Source organism: Anabrus simplex, chromosome 13 (assembly GCF_040414725.1).
Source record: "Anabrus simplex isolate iqAnaSimp1 chromosome 13, ASM4041472v1, whole genome shotgun sequence".
Lineage (NCBI taxonomy): Eukaryota > Metazoa > Arthropoda > Insecta > Orthoptera > Tettigoniidae > Anabrus > Anabrus simplex.
In genome coordinates this window covers 26,699,375-26,714,471 of record NC_090277.1, presented here as the reverse complement: position 1 = coordinate 26,714,471, position 15,097 = coordinate 26,699,375, and the positions used below count along the sequence as shown (strand labels likewise).

Genomic DNA, 15,097 nt, shown 5'->3' with positions numbered 1-15,097 from the left:
TTGGGCATATCTGGTATTTGGTTGCCTTCAAATGGCAAGTCTGTTACACGATGTTCCTTGTACTTGGGATTTTTCTTGTTTTTTATATTTATTGTGTAGTTTTGATGGGCTCTGTTTTGCTTGTCCTATCTTATACTTCCCCTAAATTTGCTGTTCACACACAGAAGCCGTAAGGGCTAACATAGACCATAGTGCTGGGGTGGTGTAAAATAATGCTTCAGCATAAGGGGTGACATTGTGTGGAACTAATAAATGAAGGGAGAAGACGATAAATCTATTATAATTTCTCACCGTGAAACAGAAAAACTATGCCTGATTTCTTCCTTTACTACCACTCCTAGATGGTTGCCAGGGATAGATATGTTGAGAAAACAAGTCTATGCACCAAAATGAAAAATGAAAAGATGTAGTAAACATGCGGCAGACACCTTCAAATACCACTGGACTGAGCCAGAATCGAAACTGAGTCACTCAGCCCAGCATGCACAACAATAGCTCACAAGAAGAGTAATATCAGGAAACTGAACTTGAGCTACATAGGTGGAAACAGTTTCACAAAACATGAGGTAGAGGATGCAATAACGACATCATACAAGTCCGCACCAGGTGGTATTGATGACAACATAATGAAATAAATAGATAACTTCTGTATGACCCTGTTTAACAAGTGCTTACTTTTCTTGCATTTATCTGACTTTTTTCCTATCCTACATTTTCCACATCAAGAGTCAAGAACTGTGAAGCTGGACCCTCGATGATTTCCGATGCCCGCCCTCCTGATGAAGCTGAGAAGCAGAAACCAGCCTGTCGGAGGCTGAAAGGAGAGGAATTTCGATTGGCGAGGAGAAAGCCTGTGGCAGTGGAGATGGCCGTTATCATTTTGTGTTGTCATGTTTGTCTTCATCTCCTCTTTCTTTCCACACTGAACTCCGATTTTCATCCTATCATGTGCTCATTGTTTCGTGACACTTATTTGTTCCTCTCAATAATTACTGCACCTTTTGTGTTTGACCCATGTTCCTGAATATTTACCTCCTCTATTTTTTTATCTTATATAAGATGTGTCAAGGTGGCCCCCGAAGGAGTGTTAATGCCCACCTTCACCCTGAAGCTGGGAAAGAGAACTCGTTGGGGACTCTCTCTCTCTCCCTCTGTATGAGCTGATTTGACGTTTGTTTGTTTCTTTCCAATGCTTATTCCTCCCTCTTTTGAATGCTGTAGGTTAGACTCAAGACAAACCATCAAGTGACCGCTCCTGCTATCCCTGTAGACTCATAAGCAGCTTTAACTGTCACCCCAAACGGACAAAGAATGCATCTGCCTGCTCTTGTAATCAGAAATAAAACCATTCATGTAAATAACCTCATAACCTTCACTGGCTCAAAGGGCAAGGGAGAATTTGAGGGAATGAAAGAGCAGAACACATTGCCAAAACAGCACCCAGCTATCTACACTTCATTTCCCATAGCACAATATCAATGACAAGATGCAGGAATTTACTGAAATAATGAAAACCCATAGCCTGTTGCCAGTCATTCAACCGGTTCAGGAATGGAATGAATTAAGCCACCATCCAGCGGCAAGAATAGGAACTGTGCTGGCTACTAAAGCCTGCTGCCCTCCTCTGAGGCCATTATTAATGACTGATAGGCGAAATGAAATGATATAGGAATGAATGATTACAGGGAAGACCAGGGAACTGAGAAAGTCTCTACTTTATCCATAAAATATCTTACATGGATTGAACGGGAATTAAATCACAAAACCCAGTGGTGAGAGCCCAGCATGCTGCTGACTGAGCCATGGAGACTTACTGAAATAATATTACAGCTAAAAATCTCGATTGAAACATATATCAACTCACAGAAGGTTCCTCACACTAAACTATTCATTCCAAGTACCTCCCTTAGATTTTGTGTTGTGCCTAATTACATCCACATGCAATTCCTTATAAACCAAGGCTGCATTACATCACCCATCCACAGAATGAACATAATTACTTCCCCACTTTGTGACAGCCCAAAGAAAACACGACAAATCGCTTACCTCATCATGAAAATATGTACCCTCATTGCAAGGGAATACGCTACTGTACCATAATCTCTTTGCATATCTCAAATGCAAACATCACATCAAAACTACCAGCATTTTAATCTTCACCACATCAATTTTCTGTAAGATTCAGGAATAACAAAACTGTACTGTAATGCATAACTCTGTAAAAACCACATGGTATCCTTTCAATCTGTTAATTAAATATTAAAAACAAAAACCCAAGTAATGTTTTCCATCTCCTGACAATATAAAATTAAAATAATATTAATCATTCTGCAATATCACATTTGCAATATACCAGGTTATGGTTTCTGGGAAAAAATTCACTGTCAAATTGTTATCATTATCAAATGGCAGAGATAGGTCCACCTATCGAATACCATTCAGTTAATATTGTACCTTATATAATTAGTACTAGTTTCACCATTGCTACAATTGGTCATCTTTAGCCATTATCACATTGGAAATACATGCATACATATAACGACCAATAAAAAAATACAAATTGGTATGTGTTAAGTAAAACTTAAATCTAAAACAGTGATGAAATGTCTGAATACACATTTAAAATAGAAACTAAAATAACACACTAAACCTGTTGTGACTCGTGTTGTGTTGTGTTGAATTGATTCTGGAGCTGATGTTCATTGTCAGTCTACCAATGGTACACCTGCCCCTTATATTTAAATGAAGCACCTTGGAGAATGCCATCTAAAAATCTAAAACTTGCAAGAACTAATACAAGATGTTTGGAAATTAATCTACAGATGACTCTACTATAAACTTATGTTATGCCCTCTGGTGTAAAGTTTGACTGTTAAAATTGTAAAGTAATTTTGTATTCTAAGGTTTCCTAAACTGAATTGGGTATTCATTGTTTTTTACGTATTAAATTTCAAACACTTCTATCTCTTCCCGACAACTTAAGAGGTGTTCCACTAGAAAATTTTGTATATTTATTTTTCATACAATCAAAGCTTTCTGGTACTTATTTTATCACCCAATAAGAATTAGGGGTGTTTCAGGCCTTACCCCAGAGTTTTATGGAACTTTCCTCTTGGGTATAAAAGCTGGCACATTTTCAAATCAGACTGTCTTACTGATCGTTCCAGTCGACAGAATGTGTGTATATCAAGGAGGTGGAGGCCCCTCGTTCATCTTCGACAAATCCGTCAGCTCAAGGTAATGGCAGTCCTGGTTTAACTAAGGAAAGCTAGCTCGAGCGGAAGGTTTCCAACCTTTAACTATGTAACTTTAAGTTTGTAAAATGTAAATTTCAAGCAGGTGATGATGATGATGATGCTTGTTGTTTAAAAGGGCCTAACATCGAGGTCATCGGCCCCTATTGGTACGAAATGAAATGACAACAAAAGGTTCAAAATCATCCACTGATCAAAATAAAAAATGACATGAAGAATGAATGGATGGACATGAACCCAAAAACTAAAATACAAAAAACTGTGGATGCGACTCAAAAATATCATAAATAATAGTATTACTGACCAAGGGACCTCTTATAAAGACAATCCTGAATCGAGGATGCTTGATGTCTAAAGGGGTCCAAAATCCAGGTCAAGGCCCCTCAGAGTGGTACTTATCGCCAGTAAAGTAGAAGCATGGTATCTGTCATGTTGGGGTACTAATCAAAAGTAGCGAAGACTCACAGTGTCCCACACATGATGGTACTACTCACAAGTATTGTACGTCGTACAGGGAATGCAGACCTATGGTGTTTCTCACACAATGCCGCCACTCATAGACAACGCAAACCGATGAGGTTCCTCACCTAGGTGTACTAACCACAGGGACCGGTACTATCCCGTGGTGTTCCTCACACAGTGGGTACTAATCACAAGCAACGCAGACCCACGGTGTCGCTCATATAGTGGTACAATTCAAGGGCAACGCCCAGGCTCGCAGCGTTGTTCACATGGGTACGACTCACGGGTACTGGAAACCCACCGGAGAACCTACTCACTGCTTACACTACACACAAACCTATTTCGTACCTAATATGGTGGTACTACCCGCAAGTAAAGGCGACCCATGGTGTTCCCCGCGTGATGGTACTAATCAAGAGTAGTTTCATGGTTCTAAGACAAACATCCCTTGGTCGCCCCTTTTAGTCGCCTCTCACGACAGGCAGGGGATACCGTGGGTGTATTTTCCGTCTGCGTCTCCCACCCACAGAGGGTAGAGAGAGAGAGAAAAAAGAAGAAAGAAGGGATCCGTCACTTCGAAAAATGAAGTAACGGACAAGGAAAGGCAAGGGCCACGAAAGGCGTGAAAATTAAAGACTTGCTAGGACTCGAATGCTCTAATAAAGTCGGAGTCGGAAAAGAACAAGAGTTGACCAAGGGAGGTCGGACAGGATATACGAAAGTGATGAGCCTGGCACAAGTAAGTGGAAGCAATGCAAGTCTCAGCTAAGGGACCCGTGGTCGCCAATCCGCACTCCCAAGTTGAGAGCCCCTTGGGCCCCTTTTAGTAGCCTCTTACAACAGGCAGGGGATACCGCGGGTGTATTCTACATGTGCGTCCCCCATCCGCAGGCGGTAGTGTGTTTGGTCCGCGAGTGGTATTTTATTTCCCTCAAGTCCGCCGACAAGCCGGTTAGGACCCCCCCCCTACCCGCCACCTGGGACGCGCCACGTGGGAGTATCACCTCTCCACCTGCTACGCCAGCGTAGTAGGTTCGTGGAAATTTCAAACAAGCCAAAGGAACTTAACCAAGATCAGGGAATAGAGAGTGAGCTACCCTCTCGTGTTCCATATCAAATTAATTTTGAGGTAACTATGATTTTGTAACCTTTTTTAGTTTGCAATCTTTGTAACTTATATATTCTCTCCATCTAGTAACCTCAGTAGTATAGGCTTAGCCTCTAACTTGGGGACATACGCCCAAATAGGGTTTTAAGTTTTACATTCCAATTTTAAGGAGCACAAGTTTCCGCCTCCTCACCATTTTGAATCTTGGGCCAGTAACTTAACCTGTTGTTTTTCACAAAGGCCTCGTAGCATGGGTATTCGATACCTCTGTTTAATTCTATTTCAATACTTTCTTATGAAGATGTTAGACTGATGAGCATATAAGACATTCTCAAGTAAACATCTGTTATCACACTCTTCAGCTATTGCATGAAACCCACCCCATTGGCTGTTTACATATTTATTTACCATTTTTCATTGATCGTAATTGATTTCCATAAACCCCCCGTCTCTCACTTAATAACCACTTGGTATTGCCTGATTGTCTTACTTATACACTCTTCCTTTCTATCGCATTTATTACTGGCTACGAAAAAAACAACTTCATGAATACTGATACCTTCCATCATTTCAGTTTGATCTGGCTTTTTCAGCACCACGTCTAGAATATTCTTTCCCCCGGTTGGATCTGTCAACCCTTCCGGTGTTCGGGCCTCGTGAGGTTTCCCGTGCAGACCCTTTCGTCAATTCTCTAAAGTTTCAGCTTTGCAAACATAGTTCCCCCGGAACGCAAAAGCTTTGGTTTCCCGGGAGCTGCCTGCCAAGTATTCGCAGGAACTTGGGCGTATCGTTAGCTGTCGAAGGAAACCCTTTCAGCAAAGACACCATAACAATGGGACAACAAGTAATTTCTTCTATCTCTGAAGTAAATGGGCACAGTGGTTAAGGTTGATGAAAGAGATTGACATGGGTAACAGTAGTCAAAAAGTTTGGCGATTACTTAGACGACTCAGTAGTAATCCTAATATAAATTCAACACATTCAATTGTCGTAACAAACCAAATTGCACATCAACTTCTGCAAAATGAGCAACCATCTAATCCATGTCAATTTCCAAATAAAGGAATTGAGAGGGATTATGAGCAGGAAACTTATACACTCACTGAACCTTTTACTTTATCTGAGCTGAAAAGAGCAATAAATCAGAGTAAGTATGGTGAGGCTGCCGGCCTAGATGATATTATGTTTTGAGCAAATTAAGCAATTTGGACCTGTTGCTAAACAATGGTTACTAGAACTGTACAATAACTGTATAAACACCTGCAAGTTACCACGTGTGCGGAGGAAATCCAGAGTAATCGCAATTCTCAAACCAGAAAAAGACCCAAACTATCCGAAAATTTATACAGACCTATCTCACTGTTGTGTCATTTGTACAAGATCGTAGAACGGATGATCCTTGAAGGACATACAGTGATCATTGAACCACTTCTCATCCCAGAGCAAGCAGGATTAAAAAGGGAGAAGTTGTAATTCACATGTACTCCATCTAGCACAGTATTTCGAAGATGGATACGAAAATCATAAAATCACAGGGGAGGCTTTTATCGACTCAGCTGTTGCATCTGATACAGTTAATCATCGGATACTGTTGCGCAAACTATACATCATGACAAAGAATTACAAGACGACTCAAGTCATTTGCAATCTTCTCCAAAATCATAGGTTCTTCGTCGAATTTCTAGATCAGAATAGTCGATGGAGGAAACAAAAGATTGGTTTCCAACAAGGCAGTGTTCTCACCCCTATACTTTTCAATATCTATCCGAATGGCATTCTCTTCCAGTTGGCACCAGAAGCTTCATATATGGGGATGATCGAGCTATTTATACTCAAGCAAAAAGCTTTTTAGGTTGTAGAAGGAAAGTTATCAGAGTCTCTTTCTGAACAATACTACTACTATACAGGAAACCAATTGAAGCCTGTCCCATCTAAAACTCAGGTATGTGTCTTCCATTTAAAGAACAAACAGGTGTCAACGAAATTGCAGGTAGTATGAGAAGATACTCACTCAACTAGATCAAGGCAAAACACCTAAGTATCTAGGTGTAACATTGGATCGTGCTCTCACCTACAAATAACACTGCGTGAATATCAAACAGAAAACGTCAGCTAGAAGCAGCATCCTTCGCAAGTTGTCTGGAACCATTTGGTGTATACGTCCAAAGACGGTGAGAACTACAGCCCTGGATCTGTGTTACTCCGCTGCAGAGTACGCGTGCCCTGTTCGGTATAGATCCAGTCATGCTAAACAAGTTCACATTTCTCTAAATGAAACATGCCGAATTACCACTGGTTGTTTGAGACTAACACCACGAGATAGAATCTACTGTTTGGCTGGAATCGTCCCACCAGATATTAGAAGTGAAGTCGCATCCCTGAATGAAAGAATTACAGCACCTGCGGCATGTGCACACCCATTGCACGGATATGAACCTGCCCACCGAAGATTGAGGACTAGGAGGAATTTCCTGAATCTGAAACGAATCTGATCAATCTACAAGGTTGAGTTTATGGAGTACAATAAATCCTCTACTTTCTGGTTGGATGCTACCAATTGAACATCTACTTCCAGGACACGAGGAACATGGGTCTACTTGGAAATCGTTGAACAGGCTTCGCACTGGGGTTGGTAGGTCAAGAATCAATATGGTAAAGTGGGGATTTCTTGGCACATCTAGGGTATGTGAATGTGCTGAAGAACAAATCACAACTCATTTCATGAACTGTAGTAGGTGCCCTTAAAGTTGCACAATGGAGGACTTGATGGCCGCGACACCTAATGCCCGTGATTTGGCAAAATTCGGAGCAGACACTATTTGATATATGTGTCAGTAAGTACCATTATGCTATGTAAAACATATGCTTCTGATACGAATAAATTAATAAGTTCCACGCCCACTGTATCCAGGCGCAGCTGCTTCTGATCTAGCAGTCCTCCCCAGATTAACTTACATTCGCATTAACGTCGCAGTTCACATTCACTCACTTTCTCTGCTGTTCGCCAATTAGCTGACAACTGTGCACCAGTTCGCGGTCACTACACCCCAAGTTGTCTGGTATCTTTAGAGACGAGCCTTTCACCTAGAATTTCATGTTTCTCTGCCTTAAATTTTTCACTGTATAAGCACCCTCCTTTCTCTATGATGAACTCTCCAGTTCTGGGAGAGAACTCAACTCATATCGCAAACCGGTGTAAATATAAATATACGAAATTTTGTCGCACTGAAACTTGGAAGATTCTCGGACACGGAAAGATTGTGAAGGTAGCGGTCATGGCAATAATTAAAGTAAGGGTCAGCATTTGCCTGGTGTGAAAGTGGGAAACCACGGATGGGGTATGTAACCTCCATCTCCCGAATGCAAGCTAACAAATATGCGACCCTCACCACACGGCCAACACCCAGGGTAAACGTATATTTGTTAAGTAAATACTTAATTATAATCCTTTCGTTACAATATTTCTACAGTTCACCAACTACAACTTCACTTGACTTCCGGCTCCCTGTGCTCGAATCACCGCTCCCTAGATGAAACTTCTCTGGAGCACTGTCATTTTCACCAAAATTCTAAATCATTAATTTGCCTTAAAATTATGCGATGTATTCTTCCTACATGAGAATGTCTGCTAAATACTCTCATTTGTGCTCAGTAACTAATGTTTTAAAATTCCATCTTATTGAAAACCCAGGCCCCAAGAAACCGTAGCTAAGAGATTCAAAATGTAAAAAAATTAAGATTTGAGTGTCGTCTCAGAAGGAGATTTTTATCAGATCCTCTTAAATCTTCTGTTCCGTTCGTTCAACATGGACATTCTCCAAAGTCCAAGGCATTTTAACTGTTACTCAGGACATATACAATTTAAGATTTATCTCTAATACTGAATAATTATTTACATTTAAATATTGATACGGGGTCAAAATACTTATCACATTTTGTTCAATTCTGGCCACATTCCATAGTTTCTATCTCAAGGCATGATTCTGTAAGTAGGTGGAAAAAAAAGTGTGTTGAAAACTTTCGTGTTTTCAATGTACTAGCCTTACATATCTTCTGTCGATTATCGGAACGTCATCCTCAGGGTTATCGGAGGTCGTCCTATCTCTAGTTTCACTGCGCAGCATTCGAATCTCTGATACAAAATGACAAGCAGAGGAAGTAAATTCAATATCAAAACGTAAGGAGATGGCGCTTTACTTGGCGAGTTTCTTATTATAATATGAGTACAGGGAAGTTTTGGGAAATTCATTGTCAATCATTCGAGCTCAATGAAGTATTGGGAGGAATAGTAGCATGTGAAATGTCGTCATAAATGAAAGAATATAGTCGAATATCCGGGATGAAATGGCTCAATAAAATAACACGATTAGCGTAAAATTCGCCCCCCTGTGTGAGAGAGAAACGCGCAAGATACAGTCACAGAAATTCATTAACGGAGGCTTCTTCAATTTCTTCGGGGAAATACAATTGCCCATTTTGAGGGGGAAAATATAAGATGCATCAACGTTGGAAAACCCAACGAACTCATTTCTATCTAGCACGGGTACCCGATCTGGGCGAAATAAAAATGCAAAATAGACAAGATATAATTGGTTGATATCGAATGAGTTACATCTCAAAAACTGAATTTGAATTTTTGAGATATTTCTGTCAATGTTGACCTCTACAACCTCCGAGATTTTAACAACATATCATCTAATGCATTCATTTTAGCAAGCATTACAAACAGTTTCATTGTTCCGTAACTCGTCGCTTTTCTTAATTCAAAAGTTGTAGCTCTTTTCAAGATTATAATATTCATGTAAGATGCGCGTACACACCAATTTTCAAAATAAATTATGTTACACGTCAATTTTTGAGAGGCAATAGTGTAAACTGATAAAACTCTAAACTCTTCTATTGAAAATCACAGATTTTGAATTGTAAATCTTTTGTTCTGGGCCTTCGAATTATACAGCGATGCCCAATCATGCATTAATTCATCATTCTGGTAGAAGCTAGGAATTTACAGCGAATCAATGCCAGAAAGTCGGCTGGCCTCAGAAAGATATGTTTTTAGCCGGGGATGTGCCCCGCGTCGGTTGAGCGGGCCGTGAATTCAAAACAAGTGGGTGCGATGCTTCCTTGTCTTGTGTCCAGAGCTGTTGCTAGAAGTGCGTGTCGCCTGTCGAGAAGTCGGAGCTGCAAACAAAGCTCTTTGTGAATTGTACATGTTGCTCTTCGTTCAGAGCGGTTAGAGAATAGAATCCAGTAATTAATATGGAAAACTTATAGATGTGGAACAGTGCATTTGTAGATAGATTCAATAATACTCCTAAATGCGACCGTAAACGTGGGTTCTGAAGTAGAGCACTTATAAAACTGCTACTAAGGAATATGTACTTACGATTGGACGAACTAATACCATGATGATAATGATGATGATGATGATTGTTATTTAAGGAGGCTTAACATCTAATATCATCGGCTCCAACTAAGACCTGGGTCCATGGCCTTCGATGTTAGGCCCCTTTAAACAACAAGCATCATCAAGAAGCAAGCCAACTAAGATCATTAGGTGTTATCTAATATCTGCTTGTGAGTGGACGGACTAATTTCAGTCAGACAAGTAAGCACACCATACACTTACTGGTATTTTTTCTAAGCTGGAGCCCTTGAGTTCGAGTGTCGCGCGCGGTATACATGTGCCATAACGTTCGTGCGGCCCGCTAGTTCGGAGAAGTGTTAAGTGAACAATTACTCAATAGCCCAATATTTTATGTAGCAGTGACGCATTTTCCAACCCACCAAAAATAATACCTCACTAGTTTGGTGGTCGATATCACATACGGATCCATGAACTTCCCTGAAGTCAATATTATCGCCATGAAGCACTAATCACCAATGGAAGACTCCATGAGGCCTATGTTCATCACAAGGTGGAGATCAGGTTAGTACTAATCATTTTTATTGTATTTAGGAGCGTAGTAATAATCGCACTCGGACATCTATATAAATCTCTAAATATAAATCGCTGATGATTCATTGTGGCGATTTTAAGTTTCCTAATTACCTACTATATAATTGGGTTAATGCATGTCCTCTTATGGTTGATGGATTGCCTAAGTGTGTACTACTTAATGCGGTGTAAATATTAGTAGTCATGAGTGTACAGATGTACTTGCTTAATGTTCAGTTGACATGAAATGACTTTAGTTTAGCAAATATTATAACTAATGTAGAAAAAATATTCTCTTTATGTTGTCATAGACTATTCACTGCCTGATCATAAACGTCTCAGGCTTCAACTATCATTGGAAAACTATCAGCAAGGTAACACTAACCGAACCAAACATTCCTTGATGGTCAGGCAGAAAAATATAACAGCTTTAAATATAATCTCAGTGGAAGAAGGAAACTCAGAAACACATCATTAATTTAAAACTGAAATATTTAAACTTAATTTAAGCTGTTGCCCAAAGGAAAGCGGCCTAGAAAAATTAAGGCATTAAAAATCCCATAGCACTACAATAAGAAAGCTGAATAATAAAAGTTACATTCCTCATCTTGCAAGTAATCAGAAACGAAACAGTTTTATTGCATAGCTAAGCAGGGTATTTCTGAAGAAAATTCGCGGTAGAAAACTGACAAAATGTTATATGGCAGGGAAATAGAAAAATAATTATCAACGACAAAATTATGCGAGATTCTGAAGTTAATATAACACTGCTTGGGAAATAATAAGTAATGAAACTGGTAGGAAGTTTATAAAAGGGTCAACAGCCATTGTACCAAACATCCTGAATTACTTCTTTATAAACAAGTACAAACTGAAAAATAACTTTGATCTCCTTGATGATTGTTACGATTTACCTCCTGATATTCTGAGTTACCATCAATTACAGATGTAATGATGTAAACTTTATGTGACATCAAATTACATTTAAAAGATCTGACCATGATACCTGGTAGTATAAATGAATTGTGTAGGACTAGCGGCAAGTAAATTATAATATCCATATGTACAATTCCTAATGCTCATATATCTCAAGTTGCCATCGCATTTGTGTTGCCTTCTGCTCATGAATTCCAATTCTCTAATATCCCATATTCCCATTTACTGCAGTACGTGGGTATTTACTCCTCTGATGTCGTTTCCCAAAAATAATATTTTAAACAAGAATTACCTGCTTGTGCCCCTGTGCCGCCCCTCATGATATTATGCATCACAATTACAAACAATACAGGTGACTACACATTTAATAGATTACAGACATAACAATTTGTAGACTATAGCACGAAGCACTATTATAGAGCAAATAAATGTGCTTAACAGTATTTTGAAATGTCATCGAGCTCGAAGGATAGAATTGAAGGTTGCCGAGTGGCAACAATATTATTTTATTCATACAAGAAAGCAAAGATATACTTCCACTGCTGTTTTCTCACAATTGCACTTTTAACGATATTTCCACAAATCGAAAATCTTATCAGCCATACTCCATAGTAAGTAGGCAGGTCATTTAGGGGAACTTATTGGGCAAACAAATTTTCATGCACAGCAAAACTCCACAACACTTCCCCACAGAGAGATTAGAATGTTATGTAACGAAAATAATTTTACTGAGCCACACATCCCGGCTGTTGTTTAAAGAAAGAAATGTTAGAAAAAAATATGGCGCTCTACACATGAGAAATGTGCGGCCTGACTCGTGAGTTTGTGGACTGGTAACATCGATGATTGTACCACTGAGAAAATTTACGATTGTACACATCGCTATGGATGGTCGTTAGCCCAATCCATGTTAACCCCAGAACAGTAGGGTGAAAATCGTAACATAAACAGTCGGGCTAGTTGTGATAGACCCAATATCAAAACAATTATGTAAACCACTTAGTGATTAATTTTGCACCAAAAATATTTTACAATAAAATGGTACGCCATTACCTTGAAAGCATTCTTAGAACAGTCAACTCCATCAAACTTTAAAATGTCCATTGAAAAACCAGCATAACGTTTAGGGTTCAAACCACACACGGATATGAAAATTTGTGGCAAATAATATGTACTTAATACATCTATCACTTAGCTATATTTTCCAAAAATGAACACAGTAATTCTCAATATCGTAGACAAAATTTAACATGTATATGACACTTAGGGACGTTCCAACTGGGTCACATTCCTTGGCTTCTTCTGCCTTTATCAGCTAAGTAATGAGGAGAACTATCTGCATTTGAATCCTTTGTAATCACCGTAAAACTGGAATAATTATGGTTGCATCTCTAATGTGTTCTTCTTCTTCTTCTCCAATAAGTTACCTGTTGGAGTGAAGATTACTGGTTATCACAAAGTCTGGGTCAGGGTTTGAATCATTCTAGGGTTAAACAGTCAAACAAGATGAGACTTCATTCATAAACATGTCTGCACGTTGAATACAAGGGAGCAGCCGTTGTATAAAATCCGTTCTAAGATTAAGTGTTCCAAAAAATAACGTTGAAACGTACCATATAAAAACATGGGCGATACCGGTAGAGTCTAAATAAGTGTTCCTTGCGAGTGTACTTACAAAAAGATCAAGAAACCAATGATACATAACATAGGTGAAGATGTTCATTAACGTGAGCTATCACGTCAGTCCGAAAATGAGTCTTGTGGGAAGGCGTTTTAAATTCATTTATTAAAATGGCTTAAACGATCTGCAGTGTTAGCGTGTGAGTTTTTCTTAATGTAGTGTACCCAATGCATTTCTTGGACGAGTTCCAAAATGGCGCCTACGGAAGGTAGAGACCACCCAAGACACAGGAATATATAGCAAGATATCGACGTTTAAGCATATTAGAAGGCCATGACTGATTCGGAACTACGATGTTTCAAGGCAATGTGCGACAGAGTAGAATCGACTGAATTGTTTTTTAAATAAGAAGAATCGAAGGGATTATTAGAAAAACTGACTTGAAAATTAAATCTCGCAAAGACAAGAGGTGATTGATAGCGCTCTGAAGAGTTAAGAAGATTGAACAATTTCTAACACGGATATTAGCTGAAACGATATTAATATCCGAGAGAAGAGCGTATTAATATATAAAATAAAGTGAGGAGGATAAGAACCCGGCGAATTTTGAAAACTTCGTTCAGATTTATATCCTGATCATCTCAAAGCATAAGATCTGGTGATACACGAGAGCAAAAACTGGAACTGCAACTGGAGAAAATAATAGCGGAGATATTATAAATAGAGAAACAATCATTCCCAAAATCAAATAAGCTAACTCCGTATATTTCAAAAAGACGAGACGATTTACCCATACGCAGACCTCAAGAATAAAAATATTATTTTACAGAAGAAAGCTGGAATATATAGATATCAACAGAAATTTTAAGATATCAGAAGTCCAAAATGAATATGTATTTTTCAGAAATATTCGATATTGTCTACAGTACTTCTGAGGAAATGATGGCTTACTAAACCGGCATGGACCAACCTGGAGAGAGATGTCATCCTGGCAGTTAAGACAACCCGACACGAGAGATGAAGGTCACGCAACCAGAGCCACTTGAGATGAAGGATCCGACCAGTCGTCGAACCATGACCTAAGATCCGGAAATGGAGCAGACGGAGAGGAGCAACTAAGGCCCGAGATGTCGAATGACGAGCTAAGTGGTAGTAATAAGTAGAATAGTTCTTTATTTAACGCTTTCATGGTATGTGCAGTAGAACTGAATAGCCCAAGCATGAAATAATTAAGTGTGAAAATGATATAAGGAAGTGAAGTGCGATATATTTAAGATGATATTAATATATTAAGTCAATGTGGAATTAAGACGATATCTCATGATATACTGGATAAGTATAATTGTATAATTTCAATCAATGAGTGAACATACGATTAAAAAAGTGACGTGGTAAAACAGCTGATTTCACAGAGGGCCTGTTAGTTTAACTCTTTATAGGTCTTTGGGATATTATCTTCCCACCTCGTATATACGTAACGGGTTTAGGGAGATTATCTTCCCAGTTGTTTCAGAGCATGCAGTTCCACTTGCTAATGTAAGAGGGCTGCACAGTTTCATTTCAAACTTAATAACCTGATCGCTACTGTGACCTAAATCACTAGGTGGGAAGTATATATCCCAGTGGTTCCTAGTGCGCGTACAGTGGCTGTCACTTTGTGTTCAGTTGCAGTGAAACGGTGTTTGTAGTAAGAAGGTGTGGAATACTCAAGACAGAAGATTTCTAAAGGTTAGTATATACTTCAGAGATGCAGTTTATCATGTTTTATTCAAGGAGCA

General features: G+C 39.1%; 1 protein-coding gene across 1 annotated transcript in view; it reads right to left on the bottom strand.

The window, feature by feature from the left end:
• Positions 1-13,023: 13,023 nt before the first annotated feature.
• The window catches only part of LOC136885055 (uncharacterized), a 93,630-nt gene continuing 91,556 nt past the window's right edge, over positions 13,024-15,097 (bottom strand). Inside the window, exon 6 of the mRNA XM_067157449.1 lies at positions 13,024-13,125. Within this exon, the coding sequence (XP_067013550.1) occupies positions 13,090-13,125 (36 nt within the window). The 3' untranslated portion in view covers positions 13,024-13,089. The remainder of the gene's footprint in view (positions 13,126-15,097) is intronic.